Source organism: Microtus pennsylvanicus, chromosome 2, assembly GCF_037038515.1.
Source record: "Microtus pennsylvanicus isolate mMicPen1 chromosome 2, mMicPen1.hap1, whole genome shotgun sequence".
Lineage (NCBI taxonomy): Eukaryota > Metazoa > Chordata > Mammalia > Rodentia > Cricetidae > Microtus > Microtus pennsylvanicus.
Genome location: NC_134580.1, coordinates 42,160,224 through 42,177,127, shown reverse-complemented (window position 1 = coordinate 42,177,127; position 16,904 = coordinate 42,160,224). Strand labels below are relative to the sequence as shown.

At 46.6% G+C, this 16,904-nt stretch overlaps 1 protein-coding gene across 5 annotated transcripts in view; it reads right to left on the bottom strand.

Moving 5' to 3' along the window:
- Positions 1-200: 200 nt before the first annotated feature.
- Positions 201-16,904, bottom strand: part of Asap1 (ArfGAP with SH3 domain, ankyrin repeat and PH domain 1) — a 284,912-nt gene continuing 268,208 nt past the window's right edge. For 4 of the 5 annotated variants that reach the window (XM_075960908.1, XM_075960911.1, XM_075960909.1 and 1 more), the window contains 5 exons: positions 12,827-12,896; positions 10,430-10,488; positions 6,282-6,781; positions 4,223-4,345; positions 201-2,875 (listed from right to left, as the gene is read on the bottom strand). In XM_075960908.1, coding sequence (XP_075817023.1) covers positions 2,801-2,875; positions 4,223-4,345; positions 6,282-6,781; positions 10,430-10,488; positions 12,827-12,896 — 827 coding nt within the window. In that variant the 3' untranslated portion in view covers positions 201-2,800. The remainder of the gene's footprint in view (positions 2,876-4,222; positions 4,346-6,281; positions 6,782-10,429; positions 10,489-12,826; positions 12,897-16,904) is intronic. The other variant, XR_012909632.1, reaches the window with a different exon arrangement.

Genomic DNA, 16,904 nt, shown 5'->3' with positions numbered 1-16,904 from the left:
AGGCTGGTCTCGAACTCACAGAGATCCGCCTGCCTCTGCCTCCCGAGTGCTGGGATTAAAGGCGTGCGCCACCATCGCCCGGCTATGGAGTGAGCTGTGGCCCAGGAAGACTAAGCTACCGATCTCCACCCCCAAACCACATCATTTTTCCCAGTCAACAAAGTAGTGGACAACTCACAAAATGGCCTGATTTCAGATGCTTGGGATCAACTGAGAATATGTTTATTTAGAAGCAATTTTAAATATTAAAAAAGTAGAAATGAACACATACAGTACTGAGAAACTCTCACATTAAATACATGTGAAATGAAAAGTGTACTGACGCTTGGTGGTGGCTCCCAGGTAAAAATGTGGGCTTTAACTAGAGGCAGGCACGGCAGGGCTCCTATATACCATGTCCAAATTGTAGGCAATAAAAAAAAATAAATAACAATTGCTGTCCAACAGGAAAATAAGACACATTGTTTGCAGACATAATTTTCCTTTCTAAGGGGAAAAAAAAGGAATGAATTTGCTTTCTTTCTTACGGTTCCATACCTTCATAATATTATGTGATGTACAAAATTGCAGATAGTGGCTCATCAAGGTTCCAGAACAAGGTCAGATTTAAACTTAACAAGATTGCCAAAGGAATGTCTACCTAGTTTTCCTATGTCCCACAGCACAACAGAGTAGAGAAAACTCAAAATCCTGATGGGAGACAAACAAAAACCAGAAAAGAAACATACATTTGTGTGAGTTCCTGTAGCAGAAGAGGACATCATTAACTCTCTGGCATTTTAGAGACAGAGCTTGTTTAAAAACCAGCTTATGTTCAAGTCAGCAGAAAACCGCCTAGACCTTCTGAATGTAACTTCAAATGCATCTTAAGAATGATGAACAAACTGGGACACTGGGCAACCACCACATTCCTAAAACCATTATGGCCTCTAAAACAAAGTTGGTGGCGTTGCTGGCTGCACACTAGCATGCTGACTGGCACCTTTTGCTCTTGGTTCGATGTGGGGATGCACAGGTGCCCAGACACTGTGGAAGCAACTGCTTAAGACCAGTTTCCAGTGGCAGCTGGTAGACTGTTTGAAGGTCTGTCATGCAAGGGTTGATTTATTTCTTGGGTGGCTATTCAGAGTTCTCACGGTAACCATTTAAGCAGAACTAAATTAGTATTTTCTGAGCACGGTGGCTATGAGAGGGCTCTTCCCACAAGCTTCATGGGAACCGTGCTTCTGTGAAATCAATGTTTCTCATTCATTGCCAAGATTATCTGCTAAAAAGTATTTGTTCTGTGCCGTAGTCAGACCAGCAACTCAAGCAAACGTAAGTCCAGAAGCACAACACACCTTGGAATCAGAACAGTCCTGGACTCAGGAGGACAAACAACCACTGCATTCTCACCCCAAATCCAGACTGAAGCCGGACATGGAAATGCAACGCGATGAATGGGCTGAGGGGGAAAAAAACGAAACAAAGGAAAACACAAGCAACAAGAGACCAGAGACAGACAGACAGAGATGGCTTGCAGAGAGCTTTATCACAGTGCAATTCATAGCAGCGTCCCACAGCTCGGTTATAGACTGACTTGAAGGGCACATGTCTACGGGGTAAGTTTCCGATGAGAAAGTTAACCTGTAACTGGAGTTTAGAGACGGGAATTGGAAGGAGGAAAAAAAGGGAAGGTTGGTGTCAGCACCTGGATTCTGCATTAGAAAACTCAAAAACCGACTTGACAATTTTTCATCTTGAATAGTAAAGGTTTAATCAAGAACAAAATGAAGAAAATCATTTCAAACTGACACTTTGGACGCTTCAGAACGGTTGAGGGGTGCTGCACCAAGGCGATGTGCAAACACTCTGGAGAAGGCCAAATGAGTGACCAGAAACAAGTATTGTTGCAATCTTGTAACTTCTGCTTTAATGGCAATCAAGTTTAAAAATGTACAGTTCACTTCTTCATACTGTTTGTTCCTTTATAAAAGGCAGAATTCGGGTAAGCTTCTAGATGCATGCATAACGTAGAGGTGGATATTTTCTGGCAGTCCTTGGTTCCTGAAAGTTGAACTTCATCAGACGTGGTTTTAAGCTTTTGTCAAAATAGTCATGAAGGATATGTTATTTTTGCATAATGAGGTAATATCTCAGGGGTGGGCACTCGCCATAAGATGTACACATCCACTCACCTAAACTTGCACGAGGCTGTGTACACCGTAAAATGCTGCAGAGGACTTTGTGTCAGTGACTATTTGCTGAAGGAGTAACACATTTAACTGAGCACTTTTCTGTAATAAATACAAAAGTATGTCTTTGTAGCTGTAAACTGTGTACACAGATAACTACAGGCTGCAGGCCAGGGGGCTAACTTAAAGTTCCGCCTGGAGCACAGAACCCACCTCTGCCAATGTTGCATGTTCAGTAACGCCATTGAGAATACTGCATTGTTAGGAGAAGTCAGTTCTGCACCCTTCAACAGCTGCTGGAGACTCTTCACTTGGAAAACCAGCAGTTCCTATACTCCTGCTTTTTGTTTGCTCATAAACAGCACAGAGGGAGAGAGATGTAAGTGCTAGATGCCAACGATGGCTTTGGCAAACCAGTAAGGCGCACCAGTTCCCGAGGCTACCCTAATACTGGCGAAGGCCGAAGACCACAGGATATTTACAATACATACTATATTCCCCTCCTGAGTGGCCCTTCCATGAGTTCTTGGTCTGTAACAGCAGCTATATACACGTTGTATACAAGATTACATGGAGGCAGCGGTCTGGCATGAAGGGTGTGGACGGACAGAAGGTTCTGCTTTTTGCTAGTCAGACAGGATGTGAACGAAGGACACTGGAAAGACACCCTTCCTTTCAGGCTGTCCTTCGATGTGCCCAATCTGCAGGGAGAAAGGAGTAGTTAGACAGGAGGTGGCAGAAGCTCGCCCCTCCACTCTTTGGTGAACCACACAGTGCTGATTATATAACACAGCGAGGCACAGCCCCGAAAGAGCAAGGGCCAGCCTTGCAGTGGTCGGCACTCTGCAGGGGTCAGGTTCTATGTCTATGCTTGATGCTATGATGAGCAGACACGCCACGAGGAAGCCCAGATAAACCTTGACAAGCCCCTTTCTTACTTACAAATTTGGTAAAAGAAAAAAATTGGTAAAAGTAAAACAAAGACTTGTGTAATTAAGATTAAAAAAAGAAGGACTGGACCCAGAAGAGCTTCTGGCTACTACAGATGTGTCAGTGTTGAGACGGATAGTGGCCTATGGCAGTTTTACCATTTGCAGCACAGATCTGCAAGCCACGGTTACAAAACTTCCCTTATGACCTCAATGAGATCAATGTTAATTGCACCGAAAAGCGTCCTGCTGTGGGCTCTGTACAGCAAGAACTTGTACAGCAAGAGCTTGTACACTGGCTGTGGAAGCCCACCGCATCCAGAGAAGGGTGCACTAGCGAGCTAGGCAGAAGCAGCCGGAACAGGCCACCTTTCCTGTGCCTTCCCTCGAGTACCTGTAGGAGTGTGCTGTGCCCAGGCCTCCATGATACCAGTCTCCTCTGAGAAGTACGGTCTACCTCTCTCTGTGCTCAGAAGGGTTGCATGAATTACATACCAGGATTAGAATTTTAACCTCTTTACTGGGATGCGTGTTGGGTTGGTGGCTCATAGAATCTCCCTGGGCATGCTACTGAACTATCATAAAAATGTTCCTTTACTCCCAGGAGTCTCAGTTGGAATCACTGGTTTCTAAGCAGACTCTATGTGGTAGCAGTAACAGACAACAGTGTGAGATCTAGATAGACTTGTAAAGTAGGACTCCGTCCCGATCTGGTTCCCTCAGAGGAAACAGGTCTACAGATGGGGTGAGCCTGATTCAAGTCCACAGGGCTAGTGACTGACACCACTGGGGGACTTCAGACTCGAAGTCACTGTTCTATGCTGGTGGCGCACAACTGGGAGCAGGCCTGGCTGTGCTAACAAAGACACTGGCTCAGAAAGCACCTCTAAGTACCCCCTGACCCCCGCCCCCGCTCACCCTGCTCAAGAAAAGCACTCCAGTCATGGATGCCTGGCCCATTTTCAAAGTAACTCTGGCTTTTTATAGCACAGCCTTAGAGACAGAAGGGCAATGTGAACGGCCATGGGGTGACTTATGTGCCTAGCAGGACCTTCACACCCGCCTCTGGAGTGGAGAGCGGAGGGATGGACAAAGAGACAGGCAGACACGGGTACATACCCACCACTCCTGGTCCTCTTCCCCTGTTACGATGATCACCTCTCCCTCGATGAACGTGAGCTCGTCGTCGTTGTCTGCCTGGCAGTCATAAATGGTCTTCACGCGCCTCACTTTATTTTTTCCCTGGAATAAAGAGAGCAGGTTTGAACAGGGAGCAAATGAAGAAGGGGGAAACAGAACAGCCCTTCACACGTGGCTGAACCCAGGCAGGGGATTTCTCCTTGCCCCAGACTTGAGTTTCTCAAGTGTTGGTATGTCTCATGTGAGTGCATGCATGCACGTGTGTAGAAGATTGACATGCTTCCTGGGCACCGGGCATTCTCAGGAATGGCAGTTCCTCCTCCGGCTAGCATCAGCAGGGAGCTTTTGGCGAGGGCAACCAATGCAGGCAGTGATCACAATTCAGCTTTCCCAAAATGCATGAAGAGATCTGTCCTTCCTCTGCTGTGCTCCACCCCACAGCATCAGTTTGCAGAGAAATGACAGCAGAAGCTATAAAATGCCTAAGATGTGCATTTTATGCATGCCGAATGTGCAGCACAGATGGATTTCCTAGGGTCTCATGCAAAATGGGTCAGGACACATCAGGGGAACCCAGAGAACAGCTTGAGTCTAAACAGTTGTGGTTCTGACCAGGACTTTTATTGGCTGGACTTCAGTTCTCTGAAGACAGGAAGGTGTAAACAGCACCTTCTAAGGAATACTTTAAGCACCCAGTTAATTAGATTACTAGCAGTAGAAACAGAAAACTACCCTTTTATTTTATTTCATGCCCACTGTGTTTTGTCTGCATTTATGTCTGTGTGAAGGTGTTGGATCCTTGGAGTTACAGGCAGTCATGAGCTGCTATGTGGGTGCTGGGAACTGAACCTGGGTCTTCTGGAAGAACAGCCAGGGCTCCCAACCACCAAACCATGGCTCTGGGCCTCATTTCGTTCCCTCTGTCCTTTGCTTCTCTCTGGCTTTCCTGATGATCACCAGCTCCTTCCTGAGCTTCTGGGGGAGTGATTGGGGTACATGTGCTGGTGAGGTTGGAAGGCTGACCAGACCCATAGTAGCAGATTGTTATTACAGCTGAGAGACTGAGAAGGCCTGTAATGTGTTAACTTATAATGGTGAGGAATAAGTGAGATACTATCACTAAGGCAGGTAGCGTGAACTGGGGTTCTGTGCACATAAAGAGACCAGTGAATCTGTCCGTAGAGCTGAGGAAGGCTGGAAGGAGGGCACACAGACAATGGTGGGCTCAAATCCATGGGAGGAAGGGTCACTTTTACCTTTAGTGTTGACATACAGCACCAGAGATAGCAGAGAGAGAGAGTTTTGGTTCTCTACCTTAATCTGGGGTGTATGGGTACTGTGTTACACCTTTTATTTTTGAATGTTACATAAAGATTGGGGGGGTCTTGAAAAAGACACTTTTATATAAAGCTAAAGTTGGGACACATTGCATGCAATGATGGAATGACAAGATCACTACAAAACCCCATCTGTGAGGCTTTCCTGGGCTTTCCCTCTGGTTCTGGTTGAAAGATACAGCGAGAAGGGATGGAGACTCATCCTAGGGTAGTGAAGTTCAACCCTCATGGCTTTTGAATCAGAGACACAGTCGCTGAGGGCTTGCGATGTGTCCACTGTGTCCTACTCACGGGTCACTGTACTGGTGCCCCTGAGCCCAGTACCATATGGGGTCTTCTTGCCCCCCATGAATCAGGCTCAGAGAAGGCAAGTACACTGCTAGCTGGTAGCCGCATCAGACACTGAAGCCGGGTACCACAGCGTGCCAGTTGGGATCTAAAGGTGGTTAGTATCTGTGGTCATCAGGCTCCATACCCCCACAAAGGTGTGGGAGAGAGAGTATGGGCCACGGCTCTCTTACTAAGTACAGCTGGGTACACCTCTTATCACCACCTTCCAGAACTGTGACAGTCTGTGGATGCTGCTCAGTGGCAGAGTACATACAGAGCACACACACACAGCTCTAGGTCATGCTCCCAGCACATGAAAGGAAGAGCGCACTGGGCCTCACCAGAGGAGGAGGACACTGCTTTTCACCCACCGTATTGATTTTTCTCGGCAGTGGTACAGGTGTCTCCGGCAGCGTGGGGGTGAGGTCATTGGAGTCCTCAGACGCTTGCTTCTGGATGGCATCTCTGGTCTGCACGTTTGGGGAGAGATCTCCTATGTGTAACTTCTGTGTGACCTCTGAGGGTGGCTGCACCTTGGATGAGACTTCGCTAGCCTGGGACTTTGCCATCAGGTCTCCCAGCTGTGGCTTGGGGGGCAGATCCTTCATCTGTGGTTTGGGAGGTAAGTCTGAGAGCTGTGGCTTAGGGGGAAGGTCACCTAATTGGGGCTTGGGGGGCAGTTCTCCAGGCTTAGGTGGCAATTCTCCAATTTGGGGTTTAGGGGCCAGTTCCATGGGCTTTGGGGGTAGGTCTCCAGGTGGTGGCTTTTGGGGTAACTCTGCCAACTGTGACGATTTCTGAAAAACCTCAGGTGGAATGTTGGCTTTGTCGAGGGAGAGATGATGGCTGGTTTCTGTCTTCCTTAGTGCCACTGTGGGAAAGGACAACGAGAGGAGGTCACGGCACAGATGGAATAAAGGTGGAAGGTGTCACAGTCATGGAAAAAGGCCAAACACTAACAAGAACATTGCCCCGGCTGGGTGATGGTGGTGTACTCCTTTAATCCCAACACTCAAGAGACAGAGGCTGGCCTGCTCTACAGAGCTAGGTCCAGGACAGCCAGGGTTACACAGAGAAACCTTGTCTTGGGTCTTGGCAAAATCAAGAAAAGGCGTTGACCTGCTGTGAGAACTGGTGATGAGCAAGTCTCACTCACACAGGAATAAAGTCGGAAGCCAGGAAAGCATCTACATTGCAACTTACAGCTCTGGGCTTCCACTGAGTCAGTGCAAGATGACCATATCCATCCAGAATTCTTAAGAACATATAATATGATTTTACAAAAAGAGAAAACTTTCCTGGATGTCAATCTACCACAAAACTTAGTCATTTAAATATCTTTACATATTTTTCTCCTAGAGGTTTCTATAGGTATAACTTTTTAAATATGCTATTTTAGCAAAACCATTTGCCATGTTATGTACAAGTATATTAGAATAAAGTACAAAATCACTTTTGAAGGGACAGTCCAGTCAATTTAATAGCCTTACCTATTGCCCCTCATTTTACAGGACTCACTCAGTACTGGCAAGAGGTTCTTCTGTTGCCCACCTACCATCATGGCACCCTGTTAAAATCTGGCGACGCGTGCATGGACTGATGAACATGTCACAACTCACACAAACTATTGTACCATGCTTTGTCTAAAACAGCTCACTTAATATGCTTGGGAGTTTCTACATCAATCCTCCTATTCTCGAAGAACTGCGCTCTACTCCAAATCAGGAAAATGCCTCTGCCTATAGAGTCATTCTTGTAACGAGCACGTGCGACACTCTCGCTCACCCACTTCTGTGTGTGGTGTTCTCAATGAGGACGGCCCCCATATGCTCATATGCTAGAGTGCTCGGTCCCCAGTTATTGGAACTGTTTAAGAAGGTTTAGGAGTTGTGGCCTTTGTTGGAGGAGGTGTGCCACTGGGGGTGGGCTTTGCAGTTTCAAAAGCCCACACTACGCTCACTTTTTCCTTCTCTGCCTGCTGCCTAGGAACCAGGATGTATATAGCTCTCAGCTGTTACTCCAGCGCCATGCCTGTCTGCTTCCTGCTACGATGATTATGGGCTAACCCTCGAAAACTGAAACCAAGGCCCCAATTGTTTTCTATGAGTTGCCTTGGTCATGGTGTCTCTTCAAGAGCAATAGAACAATAACTAAGACACAATGTCACTGTGTGACCTTGGCCAAATTGCACAACCTCTCTGAATTTCAACTTCCTCACCACTAAAACTCTCATCTCAAAGGGTGATCATGAGGATGACACAACTTAGTTGATGCAAAAAATTTACTGTGAGGACATGACGGCTATCAGAATTCCACAGGAGTGACATTATTATTGTTATTTGGCGGGTTTCCTTGAGGCCATGGAGGAGCTCTAGTTTTACAGCTCTGGCTCTTTTCTTGGTAAGGGAGCTGAGTACTTAGTGTGTGCTCCTGAAGCCACACCGAGAAAGCAGTAGTAGTGCATTTAGAAAAGCATCCTCAGAGGAGAGGGGCAAGGAGAAAGCAAGCTTTTTAACCAAAACTTTATATATTGACCAAGATAGAATTTGGTCAGGCCCACTCTCGCAAACTTTTCAGCTGAGTGGCCCCAAGACATGCGTGGTCTTATATGGACAGAGCCTGTAGGCCACCATATTTTCCTATGAGGCTTTGTTGCTATTTTTCAAAAACTACAATTCCAAGAATCCCAGGAAGTTGCTTGGTCCTGGGGAGGGGGAGGAGAGGGGGGCGATGTACAGGTTAATTTAGGATTTAACATTCTCCTTGAAATTGTATCCTGGGTTGAATCCTTGACTCAATGACGGGTACCGGTTTATATTTAGATCAATAACCACCAGTTTAATGGTACCCAGATAAGCATTATCATTTAGTTTTTGTATCAATGGTGTAAGAGCCAATAGTAATTAACAGGAAGCAGACAGGTCAAAGGCCCTGCAGTGGATATAACTCTTGGTTCTGCATAAAGCAAGCCAAGTGTTCCTATCATATTGTAGATCTAATAGTTAATGAATCTACCTGAAAATCTAAGTCCATTTTCCTGGTATATCAATTGGCATTATAGGTAGCCATTTGTCCCCTGTGTCAGTCTTTTTCTGAACAGTGAAGGGTTAACTGGGACAGTGACACATGTGAGGAGCACTCAGTGACCGCTACTCTGACTCCTCCTGCAGGCTCTGCCCTGCAGTTACTGGACACAGTGTAGTAAGGGAGAGTGAATGTCAGGGAGAGCTTCCCATGACCAGAACAGGCACAGGGCCAGTCACTGAGCACAGTGCAGTAGGGGAGAGTCAATGCCAGGGAGAGCTTTTCCTGGTGGACTAACAGTGGGTCAGGAGGATGCAGAAGGTGTGAAAGAGACGGGGCAGCGGCACAGGGGCAGCAGCCACAGGTGAGCTAGGACTAAGAATTCTTTGGGTTTGAATCCACTGGAAGTAAGCCAAGAGACAGGCAGAAGGGTTCAGTGGTAATATACGAGAAGCAGAGAGCAGAATCTGGGCAGAGTTTGAAAATCACCACCACTTTGCCCCAGACAGCCTGACCGGGTGGACCAGCCTTTCTACTCCATAGTCAGTAGCCTTGTGGGACTCTGCTACCTAAGCAGGAGGAGTACAGTCTCATCCCAAAGGATAACACTTGACAGAAGAGCTCAACAGAGTGGTACAACCTCATGTCCCTACACTAACCTCTGATTTGCCTTCTACTGAAGCAGGCCTTGGAGCACTGGGCTGGGGCACAGGGTTCTACTGTGAACACTGACCATGGGCACTTATAACCGGGTGCAATCAGAGCTCCTCTGAGCATTTACCCAGATCTGACACAGGCCTGCAGGCTGGAGGGGTTCACAAGGACCTAATGAAGCAGGAGCTTCACAAGGGGCTTCATGACTCGCAAGCAGAGCTGTCTCTGTGCACTCATTTGTGTGGTAGAAGAGGCTGAAAATTTTGTTTTATAAATGAAAAGCATGGTCAGGATTTGAGAAGGTTGGTCAAAGAGCCAAGTGTCTGCTTGGCAAAGCAGCAGCATTGTAGACACTGGTTTCCTGTGCTTCCCAGGCACAGGTGTCCCTGCCCTGCATGACAGATGCTATCCCAGGAAAGGCTGCCTTCGCTACCGCCCTGTGAGGGGCCATCTGAAGCATGACTTCACCCTGTCCTCACACAACCTCCCCACTACAGATGAGGACTCTATGCGGGTAAAGTTAATGAGTCATTTGCCCAAAGGTCTCACGACTCGTGAATGAACAGCTGTGGTGGTTTCTCAGTGCCAATGGTCAGGTTTCTGATCGGGAGAATGATACCTGAGGGTCAGCAATGTGTCTTCTGAAAAAGGGAACTATAGTATTTGCTATATAGACAGATTTAGACTCTATTTTCTTCATTTAACAAGTATTTGTCAGGCACCTACTCTCTACTATTGTAGATACCTGGGACAGATCAGTGAACCAAAGGGACGACACTCTGTCCCCAGGACAGACAGTGACACTTCTGTAACATGTGAGTATAAAGAGGAGGAATCTTACCTTTCTGAGGTAGTTTAGGAAGCACTCTTGGGCCAAGGGCCGTCTTAGCAGAACTGGTGCTGATTAACAAATAACAGTGGTTTAGCATCTAAAAGTGCCATCATTTCAACAGTGATCTATGATTCAGACTAATCAGAGGCATTTCATAATTACCTTAAGGATCTTTTCTTTTTTGGAGACAGGTGTCACTACATTGTCATGTCTGGAATGGAACTCACTATGTAGACCAGGCTGCCCTCAAATTCATAGATTTACCACCCTATGTCCCTTTAGTGCTGAGATTAAAGGTGTGTGCCACTATGCCCAGACTCAAATTTCTTTCCTAGAGCTAGAGAGGTGACTCAGAGAATAAATGTATGTCCAGATAAGTGCAGCATCCTGTGTCAGATCTCCAGATCCCACAGAGGTGGGAGCAAAGAACTGACTCCACAAAACTTGTCTGACTTCTACAAGCCCTGCTGTACCATGCTGCTCCTCCATCACACACACACACACACACACGCACGCACGCACGCACGCATGCACAACCACCAATCCCCCTAAAAGATAATTTAATAAAAGATTATAGTATTGTTTCTCTGTTTTGGCTGGCCCAGATGGATAAGACCTTGGAAAAGTGAGGCAAAGCCCCTCATTTAAAGCTTTGTTTGGAGGTGATCCTGTGTGAAAGCTATTGGCAGTCTGTACACTGTGACAGAACTTCGGCTCATGTCATTCCACAAGCAGCCCTCATCTCCCCCGCCTTTCCCGAGATGCAGACTGAAGTGTGAGCATCATCATCTGGTATGTCCTCAGTCCTCTCCTGATCATGGCCTCCTTAGAGGACATGCAAATGAGTAGGGGAAGAAACACCTAAGTCCCTGGAACAAGTCTGCACCACGTTGTTTGAATAAGCAAATTTGACATCTGCTAGCTGGAAGCCACTACTTCCCTTTCACAAGAGTCTGAAATGATCCTCAGAGGACCTGAGAGACACCATGTATTCAAGAAGCAAGAGCAGCCAAGCGCCTGGGCTGTATCTGTGAGAACTCCTTTTCGACCCCAGGCCCCTTTTCCCTGTCCTCTGACGTTGCAGGTTGACCTTTCTTTGTTCTGTCCACCTGACCACCACATACAGGGAGTCAAAGAAAGAGGATGTGCATGAGTTCCCCTTTTGGTCTGGCTCTTAGATATCCTGCTCTCTCCAGCTCTTGGGCAATCCAACCTCCCATCCTGGGGGGCAGGGAATAGCCATGTTCAGAGGAAGCCATGAGAGTACAAGAAAGAGTGAGGAGGAGAGGACTCAATGTCCATTCCTGTTTTTCTCGTGTTCTGCCTTAGCACAGCTTCCCATTACTCGTTAGTTACTCCTGCTCAATGGTAAAGCCCAAGTCTAAAGGATCAGAGAGTCCTTTCAGGATGCTCCTGGGCCAGTGCTGCAAGCGCCTGGGCATCTTCTGGTATGCTTTGGGTGAGTGAGAATGGGGAGAACTTGATGAATGGCCAAATGGGTCAAGTTCACAGCAACCTGATTCTGTTTATGAGCACTATAGGTGAGCACTTTCCTTATGTGTCACTCTGCCCTCTCCACAGAGAGCCTGTCCAATTGCAGCTAAAGGACAAAGAATAAGAAGGAAGGCAGGCTGAAGGTGAGTGAAGGAATGCAGAGACGCTGCTCCACCGTTTAAATGCTCAGAAATAGGACCACGGTAACAGGCTGATCTCCCCGGGTTAAAGAGATTAAAACTGACAGTTCTGAAAGAAATGAGCTTGTTTGTTTATTTATTTATTTACATTTTTAATATAAACTCAGCTGATTCTCTCTTCCCCAGGTGTGGAGGTGGCTCTCCGCTTCCTGACGAATCTCTAGAGCAAAGAGATCAACTTTCCATCCTTAGGCAAGTTCCCAAGAACCTACTTCAGAGCAAGGATGGAAAGATGGGAACACTGCTTTAAGCCTAAACAGACACCAAACAGACAAAACAACCCTTTTCCCCTCAACACACGTACGTACGTATGTACGTACACACACACACACACACACACACACACACACACCCCAGTCTCATTCTTATATTAAAAATTCTTTAGATTTAAAAAATTGTGCAGTTAAAAGGTCAGAAATAGGCCAGGCAAAGTGGTTCACAAATTTAATCTCAGCATTAGGAAGGCAGAGAGGTAGGTGGATCTCTCTGAGTTTGAGGTCAGCCTGGTCTACATAGCAAGGCCTGTTCCAGGCAAGAGCACCCCACTGGGGCCCAGCAGGGAGGTGCCATGTAGAACTGAGCAAAGATGTCCAATTTATCTTTCTAACTGGTACTGCCAGGTGACTACACTAAGTAGCAAAGCCCAAGTCTGTAATTCTGCCCACAGCAACTATGAGCACAACAGGAGAGGAAGGCAGGGGTGGTGGCTCACCTTGCTTGCTGAGAAAGCCCCTCAAATTTATTTGTCGTCTTACTTGAAGATGATGGGCCCACATCATTACCTACAAGAAAGACAAAAGTTACATCTTCAGACATGGACATGAGAGAGACTCTGGCAAATGGGCTGGAATCCCTCAGGTCCTGGAAAGCACTAGAAGACCCCAGTCAGAAGAGCATGTACTTCCTGTGTTAAAACAAAACCAAGCAGGGTTTGGGACTCATATTTTTATTGCTAGCCTGAGACTATGCCAGTGAGCGGCCTGCCTCCCAGTAGGTTTCTAAGACCATAGGAACTTGCTGATGTCCAGGGGCTAAGGATCTGAAAAAAATCAATAAAACATTATGTTCATTTAAGAGGCTAGTTACCAACCAGACAGGGACGACACACTCAACTCACTAGTGAGGGCCCGTGTGTTGCTGACAACCAGCCATTACACTCTGGCCACATGCATAGTCAATATCCACTCAGTATTAACACGGTTTAGCACCTGCGATGCACAAGACAGGGATGCAGGACAAGAAGAATAAAAGGTAAGCTGGTGAGAGAGGATATGGCATCTTACAGAGGCAGGAGAATTTCTAGTGGGGCAGTGTCCAAACAACAAAAGCCCAGGAGTATGGATGTGTGCTTTGTGCAGGTGGGCAGAGGACAGGTAGAACATGAGTGGGGTTTTCTGTGTCTGTGACTGCTATATGGTATGCGGCAGAGCTGCGCCTCAGGGTTCCTACAGGAGTTAGGGGATGAGGAAGTAACTTAACTCTTTTCCACTCCATGATCAGTCTCATGTCACGGCACAACATCTCTCAAATGTGTTCTTTCCTGCCAGCTGCCATTCTGCTCCACATGGGAGATTGGCATTTTTACCCTCTTTTAAAGATAAGGAAATGAGAGATAAGTTTATGAATTCCTACAGGTTCCATAGCTACAGTGAAGCAGAGAATTCGGACCACAGAGGTGTGTGCTCTACACAACCCTCTAGGATACTATGATAGTAACACAAATAACACCACCTACCATTAATTGAGTACTTAACACAAGCATGTTATTTGCCAAGTATCTGTAGGTAATCATATCCATGAGAAAAGACGCAATTATCCCTTCCAATCTACACATAAAGAAAAACAAAGGTGTAAGAGGGGAAAGCAACAGGTGAAGGATCAGCACTGATACACAGCCAGGGGCCCTCTCTAGAGCCTGTACTCTGAACCACCCACTATCCTGCCAGTTCAGACAAAAACTGTTCCATCAGGAGAGGCTGGCAGAGCTGAAACTGGTTGCCAGGACACGAGGCAAGAAGAAGCAAACTATACTGGTTTTGATACCACCACTAGCTTTCAAACTGATTGCTGCTTACTGGTGACTGGATGCTTTTTAACCTTTGATGTGTTTCCAGCAGCACGTGGCCGAAAACTGAGAAAGCTGAGAACGTCCCTGGCACCTCTCAATAACTCTCAGTGGTGATCTTCAAGGCAAGCATTTCTTTAGCACTGTATTTCATGCTGAGCCTCCAGTCCTGGACACCACGCCTTGTGCTTCCACACATTCTGTGAGCCCCAACAAGGCTTGGGGAAGAAGACGTTCCCACAGTTCCCTTTCTACACAAAAACACTTATAGAAAATGACTATTTAACGCAGTTATGCAGAAGGGAACTTAACAATATTAAGAGAAGGTCCCTGGCTCTCCTGTGGTCATTCTCTGCTATTACACAGTGAGTGTCAGGGTAGGCTGGCGGTGGCCTGTGCCTACAGGCTTGGATGTTCAGAGTTCTCATTTACTGTTCCTCTTTGGCCAAAGTTACTTGTTGTTCTCCAAAGAAAATGTTTGTAGGCCTCTGCAACTTTTCCTCTCTTGTTTCACCTGCACAATCTGTCCCTTCCCACACTTGAGTCAATTCTTGCCCATCTAAAGAACATCTCCCTGGCTGATTTGATTCCTGCATCTCCTTCTGGGAAGATATTAAGGGTACGGATTTTGGAGCTATACAAGTCCAGTTTGGAATTTCAGGTGGGCCGGTGATGTGGATTGAGCCTGGAGGATGCTTCTTATTCTGTTAAGCCTCTATTTCCTTGCCTACACAATCAGAGTGACAATTGTGCCCACTACAGTAGAGAGCACTGGAAGATAAGCTACGGTTGTGAGCACAGTCCTGGTCTGCAGGAAGCATGACACAGATGGAAATCATTCTCCACAGGCTCCAATGAAGTGTGTGGGAACTATGCTGATATAGCCAACAAAGTGGTACCCCAATGACGGTAGTTCTTTCCATGCCTCTGCCATCCTACCTCCCACACAGCACCTGGGACAGAAAGAGGCCAGCAGGCTAACTAACTCTTCAACTTCAGTCACAGTGTGATTTCTCAGACCCGATCGGGAAGCCGTCTGTGGTGGATTGACAAGAATCCTGTGATTCACATAGCTAGGCAAAGGATGGTTAGTGTGCAGGTAGGAGAAGTGAGGCTTAGGACAAATCCCCAACGACAGTACTATAAAAGAAGAGAAGGGTCACGAATACAGAAGCAGCTTATTCCTTTCGTCTCCTGCTACACAACTTGAATTTGTAGGTCGCACAAATTCTAGGTATGTCAGAGAGGCAGTAAAAAGGCTGGAGTCAGAAGCTGGGCAGTCAATGGGAGAAACCACGGTTGATTCTCTGGTTTACTCACCATCCGGCTGAGATGCCATGGGCTGAGATTTTGAGGAAAGAGCAGAGAATATTAGCTAGTCATGAGTAGCACGAGGTTGCAGGAATCTTTTGGAACAGTGAACCAGGATGTGGGTCATTAATTCAGAAATGAATTCAAACGCCACTTCCGAGGTTATCAATCTGTGACCTTATGCAAGTGATTTAACATCTCTGCCTCAATTTCCTTGCCTGTGAACTGAGGGTGATGTCCTCCTATCTTATGGCATGAATGTGAAAGCTCAGTCCAAAAAGTACTGAAAAAATTATGTTTTAGATGTAGAAACATTTCCAGGAGAAAAACAATTTAACCCATTTTATTTTTTATTTTTTTTGTGGGAGGTCCTTTGACTGCAGGATGTAAAAAAAGTACATGGGCTTTAGGTCTCAGTGGCCAGAGGGGATTCCTGGAGGCCACTAAGGCAGATTCTGTCCTTATTTCTTTATTACTTATATGTATGTATTAAAATACGCATTAGTTTGTTTTAAAGTAAGTAATTTAAAAGGGGGGAAGCTTAATGAAACGCAGCTTCCAAGGTCATGGGATTCCCACACATCTTGCCCTTGCCTACTAGCCCCTCTGCTTTCTCAACACAAGCCTGCCTGAGACGTCTCATGAGACAGATGGCTGAATTCAACACCCAAGCAGGACTTTTAGTCATGTGATGCCCAGGCTATTCTTGGTACTGTGGACACTGTAGTTCTGGCAGGAAAAAAGCCTGGAAGGGTTCTTCTTGCTTGGACAAGGCTAGAACCACACGGCAAAGTGTGATGCTACAGGGGACAAAGAGACAAACATGGCGATTAGGCACGGCCAGTGAGTAGGGGCACGTGCTGGACTGTGTTACTTCTGCCGAACAGAGTGCCTTCTTCAGGCATCTGATTCTCAAGCAGAGACAAGCACAGCGAGGAGGCACAGCCAGAGACTTACGCTCTGCCCTTCTCCACCCCATGCAACAGAAGGCAGTGTGTGGACAGGGTGAGGCGTGCAGGCTCTCATCTGCACTGGTTCCCTACCTATCAGCTATAAGAACCAGGGCAAGTCCTCAACCTTTCTAGTCTAGAAGCCTTAAAGCCCAAGAAACAGTATGTTCTGTCCCGGAGACTGTGGGCAAGAGTCATCTACGCTGCTGAATGCGAAGTCTAAGATGGACAGAGCACCTGCCAGGAAGCTAGTGATCCCTCCTGTGAAGCAGATGCCTTACAGGTCAAACTCTTTGTACTCTTTCTTGCAGGCATGCCAGTAGTAGCTATGTGCTAGCTGAATTGTTTTCTTTTGCTCCATCTTGTGAGACTCCCACAATCAAATCTATAGTCTATTTCCAGCCACAGGTTATAACCTGACACTCAGGATTCTGAAGGGCTTACTCTATTCCATTCATCTTCCA